General features: G+C 41.1%; 2 protein-coding genes across 2 annotated transcripts; one reads left to right on the top strand and one right to left on the bottom strand.

Moving 5' to 3' along the window:
• Window positions 1–216: 216 nt before the first annotated feature.
• On the bottom strand, window positions 217–8,544 carry LOC138627176 (E3 ubiquitin-protein ligase MARCHF9-like). Its single transcript, XM_069709337.1, has 5 exons — window positions 8,375–8,544; window positions 7,407–8,302; window positions 3,837–3,992; window positions 2,446–2,638; window positions 217–1,087 (listed from the first exon to the last, which is right to left on the bottom strand). The coding sequence occupies exons 2-5, from the start codon at window positions 7,749–7,751 to the stop codon at window positions 786–788; spliced, it is 996 nt and encodes a 331-aa protein (XP_069565438.1). The 5' UTR covers window positions 7,752–8,302; window positions 8,375–8,544; the 3' UTR covers window positions 217–785.
• Window positions 8,545–13,786: 5,242 nt separating this feature from the next.
• cdk4 (cyclin dependent kinase 4) lies at window positions 13,787–26,025 on the top strand. Its single transcript, XM_069709325.1, has 8 exons — window positions 13,787–14,018; window positions 20,019–20,253; window positions 20,347–20,482; window positions 20,671–20,838; window positions 21,593–21,702; window positions 23,494–23,544; window positions 23,629–23,764; window positions 25,268–26,025. Exons 2-8 carry the CDS (start codon window positions 20,036–20,038, stop codon window positions 25,367–25,369), a joined length of 921 nt encoding a protein of 306 aa, XP_069565426.1. The 5' UTR covers window positions 13,787–14,018; window positions 20,019–20,035; the 3' UTR covers window positions 25,370–26,025.
• The last annotated feature ends 278 nt before the right edge of the window (window positions 26,026–26,303 follow it).

Genomic DNA, 26,303 nt, shown 5'->3' with positions numbered 1-26,303 from the left:
AAAGTATAAAATGGAAAAACTCAGAGACTTTACAAGCACCTGCAAATAAACATGAGCTCGAACAAGAAAACATTTTTTTAGTGGCCTAAATATAATAATATAAAAAAAATTAAGTAGGCTACTAATTATGAAATCTCAATCTGCAAATATCACATTTGTCACATTCTGTTCAGATACATTTTATTGCCTCAAAAACAGACCAAACAAGACACAAAGTTTATTGTCAGATCAACTAAATGTTTATTACAAAACATGAAACTTTGAGGGTATATTTCAAGTCGTGTCCCAAAGTTTTATGGGACTCTTCAACGTCTGATCCGACCACGTCGATCAAAGCGAGCCCTCAGGAATACATTGAAAAATTGGGGTCAGGGTTGTTTTTTTTTATTACGGTTGTCACATGAGTGGGAGCACAATCATTTTCACCATCAAACTCTTATTATAAATTCAAATCCAAATCAACAATGACTTTTATTTTGGTCGAGTTACATTTTGAAACATGGTGGTTCAAAAAAAAAAAAAAAAAGGTTAACAGCTTTAAGAAAGCTTTTTCTTTTCCAAAATTTACTTTTTTTTCTTATTGCACAGTCTTCTTTTACGAAGTCAGATAAAACTGTGATGTTCTCCTTTTCCCCAAATCTCAGAAATGCGTCTGTCTCATCGTCGTTAGCTCGGTGAGAATCTGAGAACAGAATACGAGACGAGGAGGTCGTGGCAGTGTTTGTACGTCTGTATGTTTGTTATTATTAAACCCCATTCAACACTTGTGTCTGCGTCACTCAGCCTCACACAGTGGTGACTCTCATCACCACCTCCTGGTTGGCACTGCGCAGGCTGTTGGGTCGGAGCTGGCTGAGGATGTGCAAAAGAGTGTAGCCACAGTGGTGGTTCAGAAGAGTCCTGACGTGGCGGCTCGTCCTCCGGCCGCCGCCGCCGCCGCCGTCGCCGCCGTCCGCGACGGCGTGAAGAGAGCTCCTCTCGCCCAAGTCCTTCGCTTTCTCATAATTCAGCACTTTCCACTGCTGGTTCACTGCCTGCCAGCGCTTAAAGATCCGGTAAACAGATGATCCTTCGTGGATTATGAGTCCTGGGTGAAAAGGACAAAGGGTGGGGGAGGTGGAGGCAAGAAACAGGGTTACATACAGACAAGCAGTCGTTTGTTCAGCCACAATCGGAGAGCAATAAAAAGTATAAACGGTACAGAATTAACACAAACTTTACCTTCTCAAAAATAAAATGATTAAATGCATTAGGCCTGTCTGTTGTTGGTTTTTTCTACTTACGTTCGTCGGTGAGAATCTCCTCACAAAACAAACCAGAACTACAGACTCAGAGCTGTTTACATTCAGGGAACTCGTATTATACATGAAGATCTGAAGGAATTTGTCCAACAAGTCTGATTCTGATTGAACGCAAAGTCGTTGCCACGACGATGCTTCAGATATGGATGCTGCAGCAGAGAAGATCTATACAATCTGAAATATGTATGATACATACAGACACAATCTCCTCTTAAAATGTCACGACTTCATCATTTCACCCTATTTGACATTTGTGGTATTAACGGAGGTCACACCGACCTTTGACCTCCAAAATCAAACCACATGCATGCTTAAATCTGCTTTGTGCCAAATTTGTGGAATTCCTTTCAGGCATTCGAGATACTGTATTCAGATTATGTCTGTGAACTTCTGCTACAAAAATATACACATTCATATATTTACCAAGAGGAGAAGTTACTGAATGTATTCAAACATGTAAAAAGAAACTATCTCACTAGATAGTTATAGATATAAGTTATAAAAAGAGCTCATTAAATGCAAAGACATTTTTTTATTAGGTCAGTTAAGGATGTGTTAATTGAAAACTAATTTAGTAACACTTTATTTAAGGTGTGGAATGTTTTAATAGTTTCCTGTGACGTATCTTGAAAAATCTCTGCAATCTGGCTTTAATTAAAGGGAATATTATGTTTTCATGGTGTAAACATCGGCTGACCCATTTTTATACACGGGTTTAGATAATGGATGGATGGGTAAATAATTCAGTTTAATAATTATTCATCTTGAGATGAGGTGTCTTTAGAGTCTAACCCTTTACACCAAAAACCATCATCTGATTCATACTGCAGCATTAAAAACACCTCAAACATACAGTCAGAGAAGATGAAGGAGTCCTGCAACAGATGTTTGAGTCCCACAGGGGCCTCATCTGAACATCAGTCTGGGATGACATGAAGAAGACGAAGAGACACGCGAGAACTGATCTCCATGACAGCAGTCAGCTGCATGCAACGGCTTTATATCAACCACCAAATTAAACATTTCTTCAGACTTCTTGGAAATTATCAGCAAATAAAAAAAAGTCTTTGAAGATGACATTTGTTTACGATTCAAACCAGCTGTGAAATGAGACAGCGGTCGTCCCCGGGCGTCCGAGTCTTACCTATACAAACTATGTCCATGAAGCCGTACATGCCGTAGCATATCTGGAACAGGAGGTCCTGCCGCTGCCACCTGGCCGAGGGGCTGAGAGAAGACCACACCAGCCAGGAGATGCTGGCAATGAGGAACAGGGAGCCCAGGATGATGGCTGCGATCTGCACCTTCTCGATCACGGTCAGAGAGAGGGCCTGCCACTGGACACGCAGAGGGACACACAGACATGGGCTGAAACACGAGTCTGGGTTGAAACTGCAAAATACTTCTTTTTTTTTGTGTGACATAAAAGGTTCGTCTGATAAAAATCATTGTAGATCAAATTGTTGCTGCACCAATGAGCATATTTCTTAAATGTTTTCTGTGATTTTAGAGTATAATCAGTGAATTTTGCAGGTCTGACAGTGAATTTGAGGAAAAGCCAGACTTCACAATGAAACTAAACACGCTTCTCTTTGTCCTGCTTTTCTGATGCATTGCAGAAAGTTTGCAGTCTTATATAATCTTCTTTTTTATAATAGCTGAAGACTTCTGCCAGTTGTTGGAGGAACTCCAGATGTCAGTTTGTCTGTCCAGATGCCATGGCTCGAAACGTCCTCGTTTCCAATTCAGAAAGCAGAACTGTCTACATCATTCACTGATAAAAATCACAGCCTCATTTCAGCCAGTATTGTACGGTGGCCCTGAGGGTCAAAACGCAACAGCATTTCAGAAAAAGCAAAAAAACATTTCAGAAAACAAAAACATTTCACAAAACAGCGAATCATTCTGAAATGTTTTTGCATTTTGGCCTTCAAGGCCACCGTAGTATTGTACTCTAAGAATAATATATATTTGCAGTATTTTCAACAACTGGAACCAGCTTTTAGACTCTTTTACAGCACATTGTTGATGACTCATAGGTGACGCAGTAAAATGCATCGTCCAGACGGAAGGTCAACCGGAGGAGCGTGTGCTCTGATTATATCGGTTTCCCAGCATCCTGCGGCTCGTTTGCTGTTGCTGTCTGTTGGTCGACGTGACCGTGTGTCACACATTTTATCGTGTGCCAGCTCTTCGATGTGTGCAGTGTCTCATAAATGTGTTCCTGGCATCTTCCTGTGGGTCTTCATCACTTCCTTCCCCACCATTTGTTCATGAAGATGGTATAAATATCAGTGCACGTTGACAAAAGAGTCGAAAATGTGTCCGCGGTGTTGCTGATGTAAACACTGCATGGCCTCTACTGTCTGCCACTGCACTGACCTCATGACCCCTTAATGTGATATCATATCTTTCTGCTACTCAGTCGTTCAATTCTGGCAAAGTAAAGTTTGTGCATGGATTTCGTTTATCTCCTTTAAACTGCAGTAGGAAGGTTTTGAACATTAAAGACAGAGCGAGTAACTGACTGTATACCTGCAGTGGGTTCTTGGTGCTGATGGCCAGGACCTGGTACTTGAAATAGCACAGCTCACAGCTCCAGGAGCCTCTCTCACTGATCCAGCGGATAAGGCAGGACTGGTGAGTGCAGCGCACAGAGCCGGCACAGCGGCAAGGGCTCAACAGCTCCCCCTGCAGGGCACAACAAGCAGCTGCATGAGAGTCACTTTCACAGAGGCTGCTGGATGTCAACACTGTTAGTGAATCAGGTTTGAATGGTGAGGACAGATTTTTATCCTGACAATGTCACATTTTAACTACTGAAGATGTTGTTTGATGGTTTTATATCAGGGTTGGTTTTATAGCATGAAGGCCAGGCGTTAAGCAATTAGTTAAAAAAAAAAACGATACAACAGCTTATAGAAAGTACAGAAATATATGAATAATATGAAAACGTCAATGTTTGCAAGTCGATTGATACGTTTGATGGTGTGCAACATCATTATGGGATAGAAATGAAAGCTTTACAAAATAAGGTACAACTCCCCACAGTAACATTATATTTTGAGCTCATATGAAGGTAATTTACTTTTCTTTTTTTCTTTCTTTTTTCTTCACATTTTAGGTCATGTTAGTTTATTTGATTTACTGACAATCGATATGTAAGCCTGTATCCAGTTATATTAGTTATATATGTAGTATTTTAAGAGCAAATTATATATACTATTATTAGTGTGATAGCAATTAAATATAAAATGTTAATGAAAAAATTAAAAATAACAATAAGAAAAATGTGACACTGACAACTGTTATAATTTTGCAAGGTACAGAAAGTTGTGGAAACCCCATGCTGAAGCCTTCGTCCTGCAGTGGACTGACAATGGCTGAACATGATGATGACATATGAAAGCATATTTTACAACTGTTTTATCTTTAAGTAAACTGTATAATGATTTATTAGAGAATGTTTATTGTCTCTGGTTGAACAGAAACGGAGTTGTGTTTTTTTAAAGTCTTTGTTTGATTTAGTTACAATTATAAGGACGAGGATGGAACCTCAGAGCATTAAATTGTCTCCTTCAGTAGTTTGTCGGATCCTGTAACTCCGTCCTCTCGTTCCAGAACCATCTCAGTTTCTGTTGTCTCTCCGTCTTCTGTCTGACGGCTTCTTTCTGACACTCGCGCAGCTTCCCGTCTTCTCATTTCATCCCGCTTTGAACCTTATTTGGCTTACTGAGAAGTTTTTTTGTGCCGGCTGCTGTAGAACTGAAGTTACGCTCTTCTTGTGGTGAAGCAGACCCATTACTGACAAATCAAACGAGCTGGTTAGATCAATTTGCTTGTCTACATTTTGATGGGTGATTGCTGTTTGTGCTGCTCTATTTATTTGTTGTTGTTGGGAAGTTGTGGTATTATTCTGACTATATAGAGTATCATTTACTGGCATTGGTGGTGTGCGGTTTGGTATTTTTGTAATATTATCTGCAGCTTCCTGGTGAGTTATTGAATACAGGTGTGACCAACGAGCCAGATGTTGCTGTTCAAAATTCTCAAGTGTGACTGAAACTTGTTTTAGCATGTGATTTTTTTTTCATGGAGCTACTGTAATAAAGGTTTCTTTATTTATTTTGTGTACCAAGACAAAGACTTGTGCCTTGAAATTATTACATTTTTTTGTGGACTTCTTTCTAACTGAATGTGAGGAAAGCTGTTTAGTTACAGAATATTCCTCCGTCTGTGTCTATGAATAGTTCCACCAGCCTGATAGTGAACTCACTGAGCTGCACTGGCTCGCCTGCAGTCACAGATGAACATTTGGGATGAGATTTCGGGAGCCGTGATCGGCTCCCAACTCGACACTCTTGCCGACTTCCTGTGAAAAGTTTCTGGCAGTTGATCCCCATTTAATCGCTGCTAATTAGGGTATGAAAGCGAGTGCATCTCATTATTACCGAGATATTTCCAGCATCACGCGAAATGAATGCACAGTTGCATGCCAACTTGAAAGGGAAATATCACTGGCTGATCTTTTCTGCGGATATCATCCACCGCTCTCGACTGCATAACCAATCAAAGGATTTTTTTCTTTACATCCTGAGCTGCACACACTCGGAACATGCATTTATAATGAAGTGACGTATGTGATATTCCTGGAATACGTGACTGTGTGCTGCTGAAAAAAACCTTCATCTAAACAATGTTTGCTTCTCTCTTATCGAGACGGCCTCAAAAGAAATCACGGGACATCTGGTGCAGGTTTTTTGTTGTCAGTACGAGACTCCCTGAGGCCCTCGGACTGACAACACTACCGCACATCTCACTTCATTTTCTCTCCGACTGTAGGTGATGTGCGAGCTCTTTAATTAGTTGGCTATCTGGAGGGAGAAACTAAAAACTTCCTGAGACCTCCAGCAAAGTCTGTCTCTTCAAGGTTGACTTCACCCACCGGATCCGAGGTGCTCAGACCTTCACGTCTTGGACGAGGACGCCGTGAAAACATTTTTTTACTTTCTGCAGTCTGCTCTCCTTCAAGCGAGTCGAAGACACTTCGGCTGTACTTTGCGTAACCTTCACATAGCCTAAAGCAACGATCGGAGGTTTCATCCCCACATCCCACTGAAGAGTCCTTGAGAAAAGTTATTGAACACACGCCGCCTCCCTCACTCAAATCCCTCTGAATAATAATGAGTCTAAATAAGTGGCTCTGAAAAAAATGTCTTTTATGTGGAAGAATCGTTCTCTCTGAAACCTTTTATTGTTTTTCTGAAACAGTCTAATTTTGTGCATCAGACACTGAAACTATTACTGCGAGGACTCTGCTTGTTCGCAGGGTAAATAAAAAGCTCCTGTCGGCTCCTCTCCAGCGTATTCTTAACTGATGCCCTCTGTCTGCCCACTGCTATTTTCAGATCACTTTTTGCAGATTACTACCCTTTTTTTCATCGCATTCACTTTACTTCACATCAGATCAGACTTGATTCACTCTTACAGACACCTGAAACAGTTTGATAAGAACCAACATCTCAATCATGTCTTTGCTTAAAGGGAAACTTCATTTACTTTACACATCATCTTAAAGCGTACTGCTGCACATGTGAACAAAAAGTTGTCATAAAGGTTTTTGTGGGCCGAGAGGGAACTTTGTGAAGACACTCAAATGGCTTCACTTCAGTCAAAAGATGTCATAAGACTCGTCTTGTGCAGGAGGCTAACTGCTCCAGGAAATACAGTTACAATGTGGGACTGAACTGCTTTATTTGCAGATATTTCCTTGTAAAAATATCCTCAAATCAGTCCACCTCTCTGCAAACATTTGCCTTTGAATGTCTTCTGGTTTTCTGGGTGTGTTTCCTGTTTCTTTCACAAAGTTTTTCATCTTACTGACACCGTTCATTTCTACGAGTAGTGAACTTTGCAAGGTGTCCTGCTCCATGACACTGCCTTCATCTGAGCACCACGTGGTTTAAAGCTCCATAGACCAGGAGGAACCAGTCCTGCTGAAGTGCCCATGAGCAAGCCACTGATTGGAGTAACTGTCTCCGCTCACACAGAGTAACCTCCTCCTGTTGAAGCACAGAAACCACATTATTAATGATATTTCTTTACCTTCTCTGGCCCCTGGAAGCAGATCCGGCACTGCGGTGATCGCATCCCGCTCTCCGAGAGACTCGGGATGGAGGCGGCATCCAGGCCTCCGTCCTGGAGTTTGGCTTCTTCTTTATCCTCGAAGGCCAGGCTGCGGGGTCGGGGGTCAGAGCCATAATACTCCTCCTCGTCGTCCCGCTGAGAGCAGCTCAGCTGTGGCCAACCGCAGCCTCCTATAGTGAGCCCCCTCATCCTGGTCTGCGTGTCCGGGTCCGTACCTGTGTCAGTCCTCCTGCTTGATCCGGAGCGCATCAGTAGCAACACTTTGAGTTCATTGAAAAACATGCGGATCCGATACTTAAGCATTCTTCAGCAGCTTCACTACACAAGCACAACTGCTCTGTGAGACAAAACAGCCTTCAGCTTGACTGAGGCAGGTCATTCTCCATCACACAGGCTGGTATTATAATTATTATTCATATTATTATTATTATTGATCGTATTAATTAGTCATTTGAACCTTCTGATTCAAGTAAACAGTTCACATCCTATCAAATAAAATAGAGATCTGGGTTGAAAAAGCATGTGAAAAACATGATAGGCTATTAGATCAGCCCATAGCTCTTTGCATATCCTGTTGTTATAGCATGTGCACCGCAATCCAGCCAATGGGGAAGGATTATTTTTCATGGATAGAGGCGTTTTCTTTCGGGATTCAATGGAGGCTGAGAGCCAGGAACTGTGAGGCACCAACATTAAAGTCAGAGGGGTCCAGCAGCATCCTCTCACACACCTTCAGTCCAGCATGTTTGCTGCCATCCTTCAGGTTCAAACGGGTGTTTTAAATAATCAGCAGGAGCCGTCCGAGGTCCGCTTCAAAATGTTTCCTTCTCCAGGCGGAAACGCAGCGACGGTGTCTGAGAGGGGTTGATATGAAATCCTATTAACAACTAAGTCAAATCCGATTTAAATGTGAGTTTCTCATTCACCTGCAGGGGAGATGAAATCACACGAGGTGACACGCGTGTCTCCTTTGTTGTCTCGCAGTGGCATCCATCGGCTCCCCGCTGCTTCCTCTTGTCTTTTCTTCTCCGCTGTAGCCTGATTTTTTCCCCCTCCTCCTGTCTTTTGGCTGGTGGATCGAGCGGGCTGCAGGATTTGTCCAGCTTTGTCCCGCACCCCCTCCCCCCCTCTAAAGCCGGTCCGACAGCCCGGTTACAAAGTTAACAACCCAGCGGTGCATGAAGCAAAAAAAATGAAACGTGACGAACAATAAAAATCCATTTCACGACAACTTCTAATGCCACTTCTCTTCCCAACTGTCCCTGCGCCACAAATCAGGACGAGCGGGAGGATGCCAGAGATGGATTCCTGCAAACACACAAGGAGCCGACAACAGACTGCAACTGCCCCTTCCGGGTTGCTAAAAACAACAGCTCATCATCATCATCATCACGATCATCATCTTCACCAAATCACATCAAGGCCTCCGGATATCAGAGGGACAATAAAGTGCCACTTCACACCTGGCACGCTGTAGTGATGTGGTCTCCTCCGTCATAATCCCCAGGATCTTAAAACTTCATCTCTCAAAGAGTTTTTTCGGCTCAAAAAAACTAACTTCTTCATCAGTGTAATCCACAGTTTTCCATTAACTCACCCTGCCACGGTGCAGCTGAGCAGAAATGAGATCCATCCTTTGTCGGCGTGGAGCTGCTGTCCAAGGTGCTGATGTTCACGTGACGTATAGGCCACGTGGTGATCGAAAACAGTGTGAGGTGTCAGCTTCAGCCAACTATTGTTAAACGCCTCACCGTCGTCTAATGAAGCACACCAACAATTGACATTCACACTGGAGACACAGGCGTTACACAAATGTAGTCACGGTGTGAATTGAAAGTATGAATTGAAAGGGCGCATGCGCATAACGTAGCCTACGCTACACCTTTTAAAGTGCACACCGACACTACACCTGTAAAATCACATACACACCAACACTACACCTGTAACATCACATACACACCAACACTACACCTGTAAAATCACATACACACCAACACTACACCTGTAACATCACACACACCAACACTACACCTGTAACATCACATACACACCAACACTACACCTGTAACATCACATACACACCAACACTACACCTGTAACATCACACACACCAACACTACACCTGTAAAATCACACACACACCAACACTACACCTGTAACATCACATACACACCAACACTACACCTGTAACATCACACACACACACCAACACTACACCTGTAACATCACATACACACCAACACTACACCTGTAACATCACATACACACCAACACTACACCTGTAACATCACATACACACCAACACTACACCTGTAACATCACATACACACCAACACTACACCTGTAACATCACATACACACACACACCAACACTACACCTGTAACATCACATACACACCAACACTACACCTGTAACATCACACACACCAACATACACAACATCACACACACCAACACTACACCTGTAACATCACACACACACACAACACTACACCTGTAAAATCACATACACACCAACACTACACCTGTAACATCACACACACACCAACACTACACCTGTAACATCACATACACACCAACACTACACCTGTAACATCACACACACACCAACACTACACAACATCACAACACACCAACACTACACCTGTAACATCACACACACACACTACACCTGTAAAATCACATACACACCAACACTACACCTGTAACATCACATACACACCAACACTACACCTGTAACATCACACACACACACACACACACACACCAACACTACACCTGTAACATCACACACACACCAACACTACACCTGTACACACACACATACACACACACACACAACACTACACACTGTAACATCACATACACACCAACACTACACCTGTACACACACCATCACATACACACCAACACTACACCTGTAACATCACATACACACCAACACTACACCTGTAACATCACATACACACCAACACTACACCTGTAACATCACACACACACCAACACTACACCTGTAACATCACACACACACCAACACTACACCTGTAACATCACACACACACCAACACTACACCTGTAACATCACACACACCAACACTACACACACACCAACATCACACACACACCAACACTACACCTGTAACATCACACACACACCAACACTACACCTGTAACATCACACACACACCAACACTACACCTGTAACATCACACACACACCAACACTACACCTATAAAATCACACACACACCAACACTACACCTGTAACATCACACACACACCAACACTACACCTGTAACATCACACACACACACCTACACCTGTAACATCACACACACCAACACTACACCTGTAACATCACACACACACACACACCTATAAAATCACATATACACCAACACTACACCTGTAACATCACACACACACCAACACTACACCTGTAACATCCAACAGACACAAACATCATACCTGTGACGTCGATGCATCAATAACAGCTTTGCACACTCTGTTGGCTTCCAACTTGTTTGGTTTTGTTTCATAGTTTTATTTCTTTTTTATTTCTGCAAAAATCAACTTATTTTTTAGCTACAACTCGTGCTGACTTTCCTTTTTCCAGCCCTGAGCCGGGTTGATGCTCAACAGACCAGAGTCCAGATTGGACCACTGGATCTGGATCTTTCCTTGTGTTTCTTGGCCCCAGTGTTTTTCTTATTTTAATTTGCGTCTCCAGCAGTGGTTTATTTGCAGTAATTTGACCATAAAGACCTGATTTATGTGGTCTCCTTGAGCAGCTGAAGTGGAGATGTACTTGAACTCTGGAACACACTAATGTGGGGTCTAATCTGAGGTACCATCATTATGTGATTTGTGAGGCTGGTAACTGTAATGAACTGATCCTCTGCAGCAGAGATCATTCTTGGTCTTCTTTCCCAGGGCAGTCAGGTTTATTAGGTGCGAATGTTTCATGGATTTTGTGACTGCGACTGAAGAAACTTTTAAAGTTTTTGAAAGTTTCCAGAAGTCGTGTCTCTTCGTTGTGCAGTTCTTGCTGTAATATGCAGTTAAATAGGGCTATTTGCTGTATGCTAACACAAACTCAGCACAGCTGATGGTCTAAAGAATTAAGAAGGCAAGATATTTCCACCAATTCATTTCTGTTAACCTTAAAACAACATAAAGCTGGTTAATATACTGCCAAGGGCAAAATGGCTAATTTGGGAATCTAAATGACGAAACATATTCTGCTCTGTTTAGAGTTTTTTTCTCAACATCTAATTCCATTTGTGTCATTTTAGTTTTTATGTTATATGACATAAAAGCCTTTTATAAGGAACTCGTTCTGACATCAGTAATTGTTTTAGTAACAGCTGAGCACAAGTCAAAGTGTCTTGTGTGAAAAAGGTCCTTGAAAATGTCTGGAAATGGTTGGGACTTTGTTTTTTCCTCCACAGAAATCCTCAGAGCTGAGTTTGTATTTGGTTGCCCCGCGGCAACTTAACATTTCGAGAGAAGCAATGCCTTGTTTTAGACTTCGTGTCCAAGTTACTGAGATAGCCTGCATGCCACTGTCACTGTACCATGTTCTCATTTCTGACCACAAGTGCGGATACTGACAGCGTCTAAGTTTCTTCCCCGCTAGAAACAGCAGGGACCCAAATGTCTGAGCGAGTGGCTGACAGGAAAACTGTAAAATCACTGAGGGACTGAATCCCAAACGGATTTGTTGTGCAGGACACCAGAACATAAACTGTGATTGACCGACGGGGATTTTATTCATCGACAACCACAAGTATTTTTCTGTGACCGGATGCGTCAGTACAGGAAGATTGTGCAATTCTTTCTAACCAATGAAGATCTATTAAGGAACAATGATTAGCCCTTAATGAGTCCTCAATTTTAAGGTGGAATCTTTAGTCACAAACCTGAATTACATTCAGTTTATTTGTTCCTATTTGTGCAGCTTCCTTTCCATAACACTAGCGATCCCTGAAAGGCCACCAGGCAGGATGTGCATTAATGCGTATTAGACTTGATTTTTATGACTCACCTGCACCGGCTGAAAGACTAACAAACAATTAAAAGTATTATACATTGACAGTAATAATGTTAGAGTTAACATGGGACACCGCTAGTCATTTAACATCAGTTTATATCAATTTATTCTACATTTATAAAAAAAAAGTACGGGATCAGCTGATAACATTACATTTGTAGCCATCAGAGTGATGAATGAGGACAGGTGTAATTATGTAAGTAAATACTAATTCATCTGAAGACATGGTGTAGCTTTCATGGTATAGTGAGTCTTTTTTATTTATTGCATTTTATTTTATTGCTATGTATCCTGGATCCCAAAAAAACAAAGCTAGAACTCATCTCATGGAACCAGAACAAAAACAGCATAAGAGATAAAAAATCAGATAAAAAGAAGAACAGGACATTTTCTTTTTCTTTTTTTTATTTATTCTCTAAACTCATTGTTTTGTTTATTAAATGTCAGCTTGGGTTGAACTGATTTTAATGGAAAATAGAACGAAGACAACATATCAAATGTTAAAGGTTATTATTATTATTTTTTTTAATTTTAGCATTACACAATTTTTCCAGTCTTTCGTTGACCCTGTCACAACTTTTTTTTGAAACGTGCTGCTGGCATCAAATTTTAAAAAAAAAGAAGCAAATATGACATTTCTCAGTTTCAACATTTGATGAAATTTCCCCTCGGGGATTAATAAAGTGTATAAAATCAAAATGTTGTCTTTGGTCTATTTCCAATTTAATATGGGTTTACATGGTTTGTTTTCATTTGCATTTTACTCAACTTTTTGGGAAATGAGGTTGTAGTTTAAACTGGCTACACCTGCAGCAGCAAAACAGTAAAAAGCTGCTTAATAAATATATTATTAGACTAATAATCTAATGCACTTGTAAAACTGTATCAGTCATAAGGACTAAACCAGCACTTTTATGGCAATATTTGAACTGCTATTTTTAATTTGCATATGCCAATAAAAATCTCAGAGTTTTGAAGGATTCTTCATGCAGGACTTTTCCTTGTAATGGAGTATTTTGACATTGCCTTATTAGTACTTTTACGTTAGTAAGAGATCTGTCTCTCTCTCGAAAAAAGAAGAAAATCGGGGGACTTTAAGTTTAAGTTGCTGCGGTTTATTAATGAAATAAACATTTACAACAATAACATTTTGAAGCAGGGAATGCGTGATCTCTGTAAAGTTGAAACATGAAAACCGAGCTTTAAGTTTTTCATACATAATGAGCGGGTGAAGATTTTGGCTCCGCCCCTGCAAGAGTTGCTAGAAGCAACAGGAAGACAACCCAAAAAGGGTGCAGGCAGGCTGGAGAGGAAAAAACAGTGGAGGCCGAAATCACATCGGATGATTGGCTTCACCTTCTCAGATCCACTGCTGGGCTGCCGAACCACCAGCCAGGACCCGAACCTGCCACCTCTGACCCGGCTCTGCGCGAGTTATATACGTGGCAGACTGATGAGCATGTCCTCCTCATAGGGCTGTAAAGTAAGCTCACCTGCCACAGAAGAGACACAGGCGAGGTGAGTACAGTATGTAGACGGTCGATTACACGGAGCTGCGTTCATGTGTGTGACCTGTGGCGGCGGATCGTTTATGTAACGTGCCTACAGATGTTTGTTATGGAAGTTGCAGACGGTGATCTGTCTCCTCCGCCGCCCGCGTGCAAGCTCCCTGGTTTCCCCCTCCGCCACGTCAGTGAACGTGGAGGTGAGGAGGGGGGAAAGTCCGTGTGGCCGGTTGGTTGTTGCTCCACTTTCTTGCCAGTTTAATTAACAAAGGAGCGCCATGGAGGAGCACCACGTGTCGGGACGGAGGGCTTTCCGTCTGTCCCGGCCTGCTTCTCTCTCGCTCTCCGTCCACCGGCCTGCATTTCATTTGATCAAGTAAATGAATGAAACGTGGATGGGGGAGGAGGAGGTAAATGTGAGCTTCCTGTCTACATGATACTTAATACTGACGTGATCAATAGCTGCTGTTCACAGGCAGTCAGGTGAATGACCTCAGTTTTGTGGAACAGCTGTGAAACTTCCAGATGTTGTGCTAAAAATCTGACCTCTGGTTCCTCTTATGATGTAAGCTGCTGTGTCACAGAAAAAGGAAACCGTGGGATGTTTTTAGGGTGACATGTCACGAACAGCCTGACCATTTCCTGTTAGAAGAGCAGAGGTTTGACAAGAGGGCTGCAACCAGCCTGATTATTCATTATGAAACGGCACTTCTGCAGCATTTGCAATAAGTTCAGCTAAAATCACAATGTTTTGCTTCTAGAGCCTGACTGTGCTTTTGGCTGATGTTAACATGCAGCAGAAAGGAATGTGCTGGCTGTTGGCCAATAAATAACACGTTTGTAACCATGACAACTTTATTTCTCTACTTGTAAAATATAGCCTAGAGGTGCAATATTAAAGATTTGAGTCATGTTTTGTAATGCCACTTTTTAACCTGAAGGGGTGATGGTGAGTCACTGTAGCTTGGCAGTGACTTGAGTTGCAATACCACCGAGTGGCACTAGGGGTCGGCTTCAAAAAGCCTCCGACTCCATAGACTCCCATCCATCCAACTTCTCGTGAAATACGAAGTCAATCATTCGTTTCCATTAGTTATCTCGGTGTTGTCAGCTGAAGTTGCTCCTTTTTAGTTTTCTGACGGTGCGTCTAAAAATAAGCCCTCGTTAATCCGAAAATAAATTTAAAAAAACAACAACTGTTTTTCAAGGTGTGTCTGTGATTGACAGGCCTGTAGTGCAGTTAGATTACAGCTATTGTGGGCGGGGCGTAATGTCTACCAGGATCAACTCTTAACTTTAAAGGGAAATTCCTGGAATTCTTGGAAAATATCATAATTTAATAATAATAATAATTTTAAGATTTTTATTTTTATCACGAGGAGAAACTACAAAGCTTCATGAATACAGCTCCTGGACATTCATTTTTCTTTCAAAGCCTCTTTCCCTCCCTTCGAGAGTTTTGATTCTCAGACTTTGTGGCCCTTTGTGGCGGAGCTGACTCCCACTGCTGATGTCGGTCTGCCTGCGAAGGAAAGTTGCACAATATCATTTTGTGGTGGATGATAAAGAGCTAAAATCAGCAACAGCCTTCATGGGACACTCAACATCTAGAAAATGTGTGTTATATTGATCAATAGAGTCCTCCTCAAAGTAGAGGGAGCAGAATATTGTCACTATATCAGCATCTGAGTGAATACTGAATTAATATCATGACTATATTTTGGAATACAAATATTTGTTTTGGAAATTGTCTGTAGTAAATTGCAGTGGTGAAGTTAACAGTAGTCAACTGGTTGATTGAAAAAAGTAGTCAGTGAATTCACAAGTCTTGTGGTAACTTTAAATACATAAATCTTTGAGTTACATAAAATTTGGAGGTTTCTATACAAGTATAATCACGACAAAGTCTACACAGGAAAATAAAATGTGTCTCAAAAATGTTTCTTGGGTTTTATTGGTGGGTTTTTTGTGTCCTTTATTTTATTTTGCGGGAGAAAAGGTTTTATTTACAGAGTGGTATTTTAGTTTAGTTCTGACATGAATAATGTCGAGGGAAATTTGTATTTATTTAATTGTCTTGCAGCTTCATGCAGGGAGATTCTTGTCTGCAGACAATCTGACTCAACGTTCTTTGCACAAGCGGAAGAAATGTGGTGTGTTAATGCAACATCTTTTCCTCTTATTAAATACATTCAATAATTGTGGTTTGGCAGCATATCTGGATATTCAAACCCTCGGCTATGACGGGTTTTAGCTCCATGTTAGTTAACATCATGGTTTGTTTCAGCACTATGCGAGTGTCTGAGATATGAATGACTCGCGTGTACTTGCTAAGTTTGAATATTTACCTAAATATATAGACATATGGGACATTAGATTTGTGATATTTTTTACAAAATATTTGAAATCTTGGCAATGACTCAACACATTTCACACATTGTAACATTGTGTAGAAACTCTCCGAGTTTCTATTTTCTTCTTCAGGGTCCTACTTCAAGTTTTTGCAGTCCAAACATGCTCTCTAATTCAGTCCACCAAATACTTGAGGTTAGATTTTCGGAGTCCTCGTCTCGGAAAGTAATGACAGCAGCAGAGTACAGAGGAGGATAAATTCCTTCTTCAATTGTTGGTCCTTTTCGGTGTGCATTGCGTTTCTGCTCTTTTGTTTGCTGCACTTTTGTCACTCGCCTCTCCAGAAACAATTTGAGCTCCAGACCGACTTAATCTCTTTCACACTTCTTCTGCGACGACACGGAGTCGGACGCAGCAGGGTACCGAAGTATGTCCGTTTTTTGTTTTTTTTAATCTACGTGATTTACTTTCTTTGAGCGTTTGAGTCATATGAAATTAATTATCTTTCATTTTGATTTTAAGGGCAACCAGCAGCAGGACTTTTTTGTTCTCGGTGATTTTATAGACTAGAAATAAAAGCTATCCATATTACGGAGAGTAACGAATCAAAAATCAGTGTCTGAAGATGACATTCGCTCAGTTATTGGTTGATACCAAATGAAGAATAATTTAATTATTCTAAAAGGTGAATTTATTATCTTCTACTCTGAAGAACTTTACAAAGATTTGGTGGATAATAAATAAATACAGTTTATTTAAAGGGGTATCGAAGGTGAAACACGACACGGTCTAGTTCTTGCTGATGTTTCAGGCTGGGGGATGATGAGGAAGATCACTCCCTCAGGTGGTACTCCAGGATTTGTTTTGGCCTAAACAAGATTTTCAAGACTTTCTTGACAAACAAGACCCCCAATGAGGCGAAGTGGCTTTTGTCATTGTAATAAAGGAGGTGTGTGGATCTTTGCTGATTAATGACACTTTGAAGGCAGCAGAAGGAGGCTGAGGCTTCGGACAACACAACTGCTACCGAGCTAAAAAAACATGTAAGAACAGGACCTGCAGAGAGATGCACTGCAGGTGTTTGAAGGCGTGAGTGTTGCGTAGAAAGCAGCATGGATGAATGAAAGTAGGTTAGGGGGACGGGCTGAGCAGAGGAAGTGCACCGAACCGGTTTGACAGATTAAAGGCTGAGACTTGAACAAAGGGAAGGAAGGAGGAGGAGGAGGAGGAGGATGATGTCTCTGGTTGTGCGCCTGCTTCCTGGCAGGACAATGAAGAGATGGAGTTAAGTTGGTTTGCAACAGGGCAGAAATCTCGTTTGTGTTGAAGGGTTGAAGGTGCTTCCTGTGCTGCAGAGAGTACTTTCTTTAAAATGGTGCCACATTCAGTGAGTGATTTGACTCTTCAGGTGCTGCTGGTGGATTGTAAATCTTTTGGTGAATGGTTTTAGTTTTTGCATTTTGCCTTCATTTCACAGTCAGACAGAAAACGTGGGGTGAGAGATGCAGCACAGATCCCCGGCTGGAATCAAACCAGGCATGTTGCAATAATGTGCCGAGCCTTGTAATCACACTCGGCTGCTGACACACTTCACGTTTGGAGGATGTCGAAGAGCGATTCTTCTTTGGACGCGACTAAAATCGTGTCGCTTATTTCGGCACTCTGTGCTCGAAGTACCCTGAGAGCTCTTCCGCTTCAACAGAGGCCAGCACAATTAGCCATAAAATGTTCTCCAGAGCACCGAGCACAGCTGGCCTGCTGCCAGAATATCCTGCTGAAATACACAGAGAAGGTGAAAAGTCAATTCTCTAATGTGTTAAAGCTACACCAATTAATATTTTTATATTAACAGTGGGTCAAAGGACCACACGTAATGGAAAAGGAGTTGTTTGTAGTAACAAACAGGTAATTATTTCTCTACAATTTAGTTTTCCTCAGCTCTATGGAGCGTTTTAGCCTCTTTCAGCACAGATTTTGGTTTTATTGTCCAAAACTGTTCCGGATTCTCACGGCAGCAGTAGACGGCCATTTCCGGAGAAAAATACTTTGGTAGTCAACTTTGATTTACCGATCTCATGAAACCGTCTTCCATCAACACTTGAAAGTTATTTCTGAGATAGACTGCTGGCAATGGGACTGAAGACAGATGTTGTACTCATTCAGAAAAGGCTGTTCGAGCACAAGAGCTGCTGAGGAGGATCAGTTAGTTCTGGACGTGGAAACAACGAATTTCAGCCTGTAACTGTTCGGCTGAGGACATTTTCTCTTTATTGCCAGAATGAAAGGAGATTGTTTCTTTTCCAGTACAGACAGTTTGTGAGGAGTTTGTTTTACTGGTTAGTTGTTTAAGATGATCAAAAATTGTATTGGATGGAAAAATATTTGTTTTGCCATGCAGGAGTTGTTGCCTTGTAAACGCAGTCAGAAATTCCCTCAAATATCTCAGAAGATGAATCCTACAGACTTTAGTGATTTTTTTTTTTTTTTTTAACTTTTCTTTTTGCTCCAAAATGAGGTTGACATTTTACTTTTAAAGTGAAATATCTTGATAATTATTTAAGTAGTTGTCACACATACTCATGGATCCCAGGGGTTATAGTGGAATCTCTCTGATGGTATCCTGACTTTTTATTCAGCATCTTCAGCTTTTATCAGTTTCAGTTCAATCGGTTCCTTGAACATGAAATGGAAAACGAAATAAAAGATATAAACTGTCAAAGCAAACACAAAAAAAGAAACATCATTCACATGAGAATAAAACAGTCAAATCAAAAGGATAGAAATCATGTTCAAAGGAGTTCGGAAGAACTTCGACAACTTTTCTAGTCCTCTTCTGCTGATCATAGAGTGAGGAGAAAGAATACAGTCTTGTTTTATAGTTGTACACCAACTGCTTTAAACAAGGCAAACAAAATGGCAAACAGATCACCAGTCTATCACATAACCCTTTTATATTAGGGTTATATATATATATTTTATTCTGAAATGATTATTTGTCTTTTTTTATAAAGTGCCACAAGTTTTTATCTCATCACAGCAGTTATTCTACAAAATAAACTCCCTTTGTTTTGTATTAATGTTGTTTTGTATTTGTTTTTTGTATTTATGTTGCTATTAATGTTGTTTTGTATTTATGTTGCTATTAATGTTGTTTTGTACTTATGTTGTTTTGTATTTACGTTGTTTTGTATTTAAGTTATGTAAATATCTCAGTTGGAACAGCCCTTAGATACTAGCAGGTTATTGTTGATTTATCACTTTGTACATTTGATTAGTTTTTAAATCCACCACATCCTTTAATTTTAGTGCTTTTATTTTGATGAAGAGTGCATTTGTTGCTTTTATTGACAATTCGTACAGCTCTTCTTTTTTTTGGGGGGGGGGGGAGAATGAAGATTGATTGAGTGTTTGTTTTTCAATATGTTCCCCCACACTTCCACACAGTCACAGTTTCGGTTTGTCCAATACTTTGGTTCATGACATATCTGAAAAACTAAAAACATTTCCAACACCGGACTGAACTGCTGAGGAGAAATACTGAAGGATCGTTTTGACAATGGTGTTAAAAAGGATAATGTTGCTCACGTTTAAAGGTGATGATTGTTTTTCATGAGCTTATCATTGTTATTCATAGCTTTTGCGTTTAATGTGTGTCTCTCAGGCTGTTTGACCTTGGCTATGGCCCACGGCGCCAGTATCCAGTATGAGCCGGTGGCAGAAATCGGCGGAGGCGCTTATGGGACGGTTTACAAGGCCCGGGACACAGAGAGCGGGCAGTTTGTGGCTCTGAAGAGCGTACGTGTCCAGACGGACCAAAACGGCCTCCCGATCTCCACGGTCAGGGAGGTCGCTCTGCTGAAACGGCTGGAGCAGTTTGACCACCCCAATGTGGTCAGGTAAATCAGTCCTCAAGGTGTTTACGGCTGGTGTTGTCTATCGTTCACTGTGAACACCTCTAACAGGACTTGTGTTTATCTCTTTCCTACCAGGCTCATGGACGTATGTGCCACCCAGAGGTCGGACCAGGAGACTAAAGTCACGCTGGTGTTTGAGCATGTGGACCAGGACCTGAAGACATATCTAGAGAGAGCTCCAGCTGCAGGATTATCTCCTGACTGCATTAAAGTGAGAACTGGCGGAAAGAAAAACTGAACTCCACTAAATTTGTTAAATAAGTCAAAAAGCATAAACCTCACGGAAAAGGAATGATTGTTTTCTTTTTTGGTGTTTTTAAACCTCAAGCTAACACTGTAAATATAAAATTAATTTCATGAAGATATACCTGTGGGGTTTCTTCTTTTTTTTTTTTGCAGGATTTGATGAGACAGTTGCTGTGCGGTCTGGCATTCCTTCACTCTAACTGTGTGATGCACAGAGACCTGAAACCAGAGAATATTCTGGTAACCAGCCAGGGTCAGGTGAAGCTGGCCGACTTCGGCCTAGCCAGGATCTACAGCTGCCACATGGCCCTCACCCCTGTGGTAAGACATATATAATGCCTTTTTATTTATTTTTTAGGTCAATTTAAATTGCTTAGATTTTCAACCGTTTCGGCTGATTTCCATTTCAGTTCAAATGAGATTCCACTTTCAACCTCTTAAAATTAATTTCAGACAATCTGTGTGGTAGATTTGTTTTTATGATGCATCCAGTGTCTCACATTTTAGTCTCCTATATTGGGAATTATGCTAATACATTTTCTTGCTGAGAGTTGGCACTCATATCTGATAAGGCGACAACCAACAGATAGTTCGCTTAACACATGACTGGAAACAGGACTCTGTCCAAAGATGACAAAATCTGCCAGGAAATACCTCAATTTCAGAATTTATATAGTGAATAGAAGATATGAGGAGATACTGCTAATGTTCCCAACATTAATTGAATAAAGAAACACTAATTTCAATTGTTATGATGAGAAACTTAGGTAGAAAGTTTGTAGTTGGCTGGACCTTGTATAACAAGCTCAAGGCCTTTTAATTTGAAACTCCGACAGGAAGTTGGAACATTGTCTAACCAAACGATTAATGAGTCCCGCCCATCGACAGTGGAAACCTGACTGCACTCCAGGCCTGTCAATCAAAATGACTGTGGAAGGAGTCTACAGATAAAGTATTTTGTTATTAACATGCAACAACAACAAAAAAGCTCAGTCGGCTGCTGATAGTTATTTCCATTTATCCATGTTACATTTATTCGGTGAAGGTTTATGGACTCCATGTTTGTGTCTCCCAGGTGGTGACGCTGTGGTACCGACCGCCTGAAGTTCTGCTGCAGTCCAGTTATGCGACGCCGGTGGACATCTGGAGCACCGGCTGCATCTTCGCTGAGATGTTCAGACGCAAGTGAGTCGGCAGAACAAATACACACTTTACAGTGTATTTGTTTGCGATATGTTTATAACCATCATTGGTATAATTCAGTACATTTAGAGATTTTTGGATGATAGTATCTATCCGGGAAATTTTGTTTGTTTCCCCCAAAAAAGGTTACCATGGTAACACAAATTCTGATTGAGCCAATGATACAGTGCGTTACGTTTTGGTTATCTGATTCTTTAAATTGAAAAGCATCAGACATTTTAAGGTGGAGGTTTGTGCAGACGCAGTGAGTTCTAGTTTCTCATGAAACTCCTCCGGCCGGCTCGGTTTGACACACGCACACACACGCACACACACACACGCACACGCACACACACACACACACACACACACACGCACACACAAGCACACGCACACACACACACACACACACACACACACATACATACGCACATACATCAACTCTCTGCTTTGCCAAATACTCTCCGGATAAAGTTTCTTTCCAATCCAGGAAGTATGACATCCTCTTACTGCACATAAATCTGAGGTGGAGCGTACGAAGCTCAGGACCGGGACTCATGTCCAGCCTTTTATTTGCTGTTCAGTTCAGATTACTAAAACTCTTGGCTGAGGTTGGAGAAAGATAAATATTGACAAAGTCTTGTGCTTCAAGTCAGACTGACTTTTTCACCTTTAGCCAAGATGATGATCCTTTCCACATCCTAACGAAGTGCTTTAACAGAACCATAAAAACCTTAATAAGGCCTAAATTGGCAGGACTGGAATATAAATATTTCCTTTTTGTGTGTATAAAACAAACATGATCTGTGTAGCATTACGGTGCATTTCACAGCTTCTGTTCCTCGCACACTACCATCATATTATTAGACAAAACAGATCATTAGTGACTCGTCTTGTCACAGGTAGATTTTGTTCCAGCTTTCGATGTGCCTCTTATCAGTGGGGACGGATGTCTAGATTTTTTTTTTAATCTCTGCCTCATTTTTGTCCGAATCAAAGCAGTCACGACAAGCCGCAGTTCAGGATTCAGATTCAAGCTGTTAATGGCCCACATTAGCAGGTTATCTGGAGCCTCAGTCAGTCAGGGGTGTAAAAAAAATAGCAGCACCAACAAAAACAGGCTGTGCCACATACATTGTGATGCAGCTGTTCCCTTTCTGGAAACATGCAAACGTATAGTCATCTTTAAATATGACCTGGATATGAGTTAGAGGTATAGTCGGTGTAGAAGTCATCTGCATCATGCCTGCTCATCCAAACCAACTGACAGCTCACAGACTTTGACCTGATTCAACACATGTAAACATTTGTGGGTGTTACTCAAACAAGCAGCAGTCTTATAATAAAAGTAAGAATTTTGTGAATGGACTGCCTGAGGTGATGCCCAGAAAGCTTCTCCTCACCAACTTCCCCCACATCAGAGCTCAGTGACGCACACAGTGGCTCCATCTAGTGGTGCAAATCACACAGTGCATTAAAGCAATGGCCAAAATGAGTAAATAAACAAATCCCTCAAAATAATTGCTTTCAGAGCTGTTAATATGAAGATGATGAAGCTACAGTGATCCACCAGAGGTACATTTTAATAATTCCATGAATATTAAACACATAATGGAGGATATGGATGAGATGCTACAATGTTTTTTTAAACACGAGAATCCTTCATGCTTCATGCGCCACATACCAAACTGCTAATCGATTCACAAACAGGAGAGACGAGTGGAAAAAGTAGAAAATCACCTCCATCAATCGGCGCCAGCCTGTCAACTAAGATTTCCACTTTGTGTTTGTTAGACCTGTGTTCTGTGGAGACTCAGAAGTGGACCAGCTTGGGAAAATTTTCGAGTGAGTACCAAATACTTTGCATCACATTTACAAGTTCCTTCCTGTAGATTAATTTCTATTTCATTTGAACTCGTGTCGTTTCAGAGTTATTGGTTTGCCGCCGGAGGACGAGTGGCCGACTGATGTTACGCTATTGAGAAAACACTTCCCCCCTCTCATCACTCGCCCAATCACGGACTTTGTTCCGGAGATCAATGAGCAGGGGGCACAACTATTGCTGGTGAGACTCACGAATGAAATTCATATCTCAGCTGCACAGAGTTGAACTCAGGACATCTACAGATAAGCAGCCTCAGATTCCAGAGGATTTTTTGTTTTTCTTGCTGGTAACACAAGCCTCAAGAATTTATCTGCTGCAATGATGAAAAATTCTTGTGACTGATGTTGCTTGTCCAGCCAGTTTCACAAGAGGAGAAGTCGGGAATCGGCAGTTCACTCTTTAAAGAAACAGCTTCTCTCTGCATGTTTTGCAAATAAGACTTAAAGCCCCAATATGTAACTTTTTTTTTTTTTTTTAACCGTGAGAATAACTGCTTCAAAATCCTTCTGATGGTACACTAATGTAACGGAGAGTGGCGCCTCTTTCATTCCCACTCAGCGGCCTCTTCTGGCTCTATTACTTCTATTGAGCGGCTCGGTTCAGCTGTAAAAGTGCACTTTTAGCTCGCAGCAGCTTCTTGAGCTTGACGTCGTTGAGAACGATGCTTGTTGTCTTGTCGCGGGCGGCGTTTCCAACCAGCTCGAAGATCTTAGCAGTCAGATTCTCCAGAGTGACAGCGAAGACACAATCCTCATCTTCACCTTCATCCAGCAGCCGACAGGGAACTGAAACCTTTTTCTTTTTTTCTGGCACTGAAGTCTCAGTCTCTTTCATGCTCAGTAGAAAAGCTGTTGTTGGTTAATGCATGTATAACCCCAGATTCAATGAATATGCTGTAGGCATGGCCACACTGACCCCAACAGCTGACGTGAAGAAATTCAATGCACCAGAATCCAGCCAGATACTATTTGTGGCCACAAGAGGGCGCTGTTGCCACTATTCAGCAAATGCCATATGTTGTCGCTGTGAAATCACAACTTTCCCAACTTGTTGTTTTAAAAGGGAAATTTACTGCCGATGTTTCTTTTCTGTGGTTGAAGCTGTGATTAATAATGTCTTCTTCAAGAAGACAGCGCGTTTTACTCTATTTTCAACATTATGTGGAGAGACAACAGGTGCAAAACAATAGAAACACAATCTCGTTTGTTTTGAAAAAACTAAATAAAACTAAAAATAATAAATCTAAATGAATGCAAGCTGAAGAGTTATGGCACCTTCATTTTTTGCACTTCATTATTTTACTGGTTAAATAGTTTGACATTTTTCTACCAGTAACCACCCTGAGTTTCTGTTGGTTGCCGGGCAACTGGTTCAGGCCATTGTTTGGCTCACAACCCACCACACTGCTGTTTTTACTTCAGTTTTTGTCTGGATTAAACAAACAGATTCATTATGTCAATTAGAGCGCTGTTGAGATTCTGGGTTTTGGTTCCTTCGGACGGCGCAAAGCTGCCCGTTTCCTGTCTTTATGCTAAGCTAACTGGTTGCTACATATTTATTGTACAGACATGAGAGTGCTCTTGATCCTCTCATTCAACTCAGTAGAATAAAACATTTGTGAAAAATGTAAGACCGCTTCTACACTGACACAGCCCTAACGATGTGCTATTCTTGCCTCTGCAGAAAATGCTGACCTTTGACCCCTTCAAACGAATATCCGCCCTGGATGCACTGGACCATCCGTACTTCCTGGACGAAGAGACAGCGACTCAGACAAACAGCTGAAATCAGGCAGGGAAACTTGCGGTGAGAGGTAACGGTGTCTAAGTTTAGGGTTTCCAGATATTTTATTTTGGAGTATTATTTTGTTATTCCTGAATAAAACAAAACGTTTTAAAAAAAGGGTTAAAGCCTGAGAAAGGGATGAGTGAACTCGAGGATCACTAGGATGCCTTTCAACATGTAAATGTCACAAGTAATGATGTCGATGTGTCACGTCTTAAAGGACAGTACCAGTGTTTTTGATGTGTGGTTTGTGCATCAGTGTCTGCAGGGACTGATTTACAGAAATGTGTCGAAGTGACACCTCAGAGAATCAGAAACAGCCTGTTGGTCGTGAATTTACTGTATTTGTGTTAATATTTATCATACAAAAAAGAAATAACTAGCACCTGTATGAAAAGGAGGAAACATAACTGTATATAAATCATGAAGAAACAAGTGAATAGTTTCATGCAGTAGAAGAAAAACGCACAAGAAAGACACAAAATACTGGTATTGCCCTCAATTTAACTCACTAAGCAGGTTTTTTTTTTGTCTTTCATTTGAGGACTGAAGAAGTGGATTTCATTTCATGTTTAACACATTTTATTCTGTTTCTAAAACCATATGAACTCAACCATCACTGCAACTACAAATAAATAAAAACGGTTTCAATCACACTCAGACTTCTTTTTTGTATTTTTATACAGATGACAGTCCGTATAAAAATAATACACGTGAAAGAGGAATGAAAACACACATGGGCTGAAATATTTTGGGAAAGATACAGTAAATAAAACGGACCTTCGTGTGATTTCGTACTGAACCTCTATGAAGCCGGAGGACCAACCAATCGGAGACAAACGTTTACAAATTGATGCAGCAGAAGTCAAGATACTCTGAATTTCAGTGACAAAATCCTACATCTCCCATGATGCACCTCTTCTCTTAGACCCTT

The sequence above is a fragment of the Brachyistius frenatus genome, unplaced genomic scaffold, assembly GCF_029030835.1.
Source record: "Brachyistius frenatus isolate BFR_SWC_R1_liver_20210118 unplaced genomic scaffold, ASM2903083v1 Contig_4, whole genome shotgun sequence".
NCBI classification, from domain to species: Eukaryota; Metazoa; Chordata; class Actinopteri; family Embiotocidae; genus Brachyistius; species Brachyistius frenatus.
The sequence above is the reverse complement of the archived record's forward strand: the minus strand, read 5'-3'. Positions and strand labels throughout refer to the sequence as shown.

Excerpts from the sequence above, each read along its gene's own strand:
- LOC138627176 (XM_069709337.1), bottom strand. The coding sequence starts at position 7,751 with ATGCTTAAGTATCGGATCCGCATGTTTTTCAATGAACTCAAAGTGTTG. Across the intron at positions 3,993-7,406 it reads GCTTCCAGGGGCCAGAGAAG|GGGGAGCTGTTGAGCCCTTG; the intron begins GTAAAGAAATAT and ends TGTGCCCTGCAG. Across the intron at positions 2,639-3,836 it reads GCACCAAGAACCCACTGCAG|TGGCAGGCCCTCTCTCTGAC; the intron begins GTATACAGTCAG and ends CTGCGTGTCCAG.
- cdk4 (XM_069709325.1), top strand. The coding sequence starts at position 20,036 with ATGGCCCACGGCGCCAGTATCCAGTATGAGCCGGTGGCAGAAATCGGC. Across the intron at positions 21,703-23,493 it reads GCTGAGATGTTCAGACGCAA|ACCTGTGTTCTGTGGAGACT; the intron begins GTGAGTCGGCAG and ends TGTGTTTGTTAG. Across the intron at positions 23,765-25,267 it reads AGGGGGCACAACTATTGCTG|AAAATGCTGACCTTTGACCC; the intron begins GTGAGACTCACG and ends TTGCCTCTGCAG.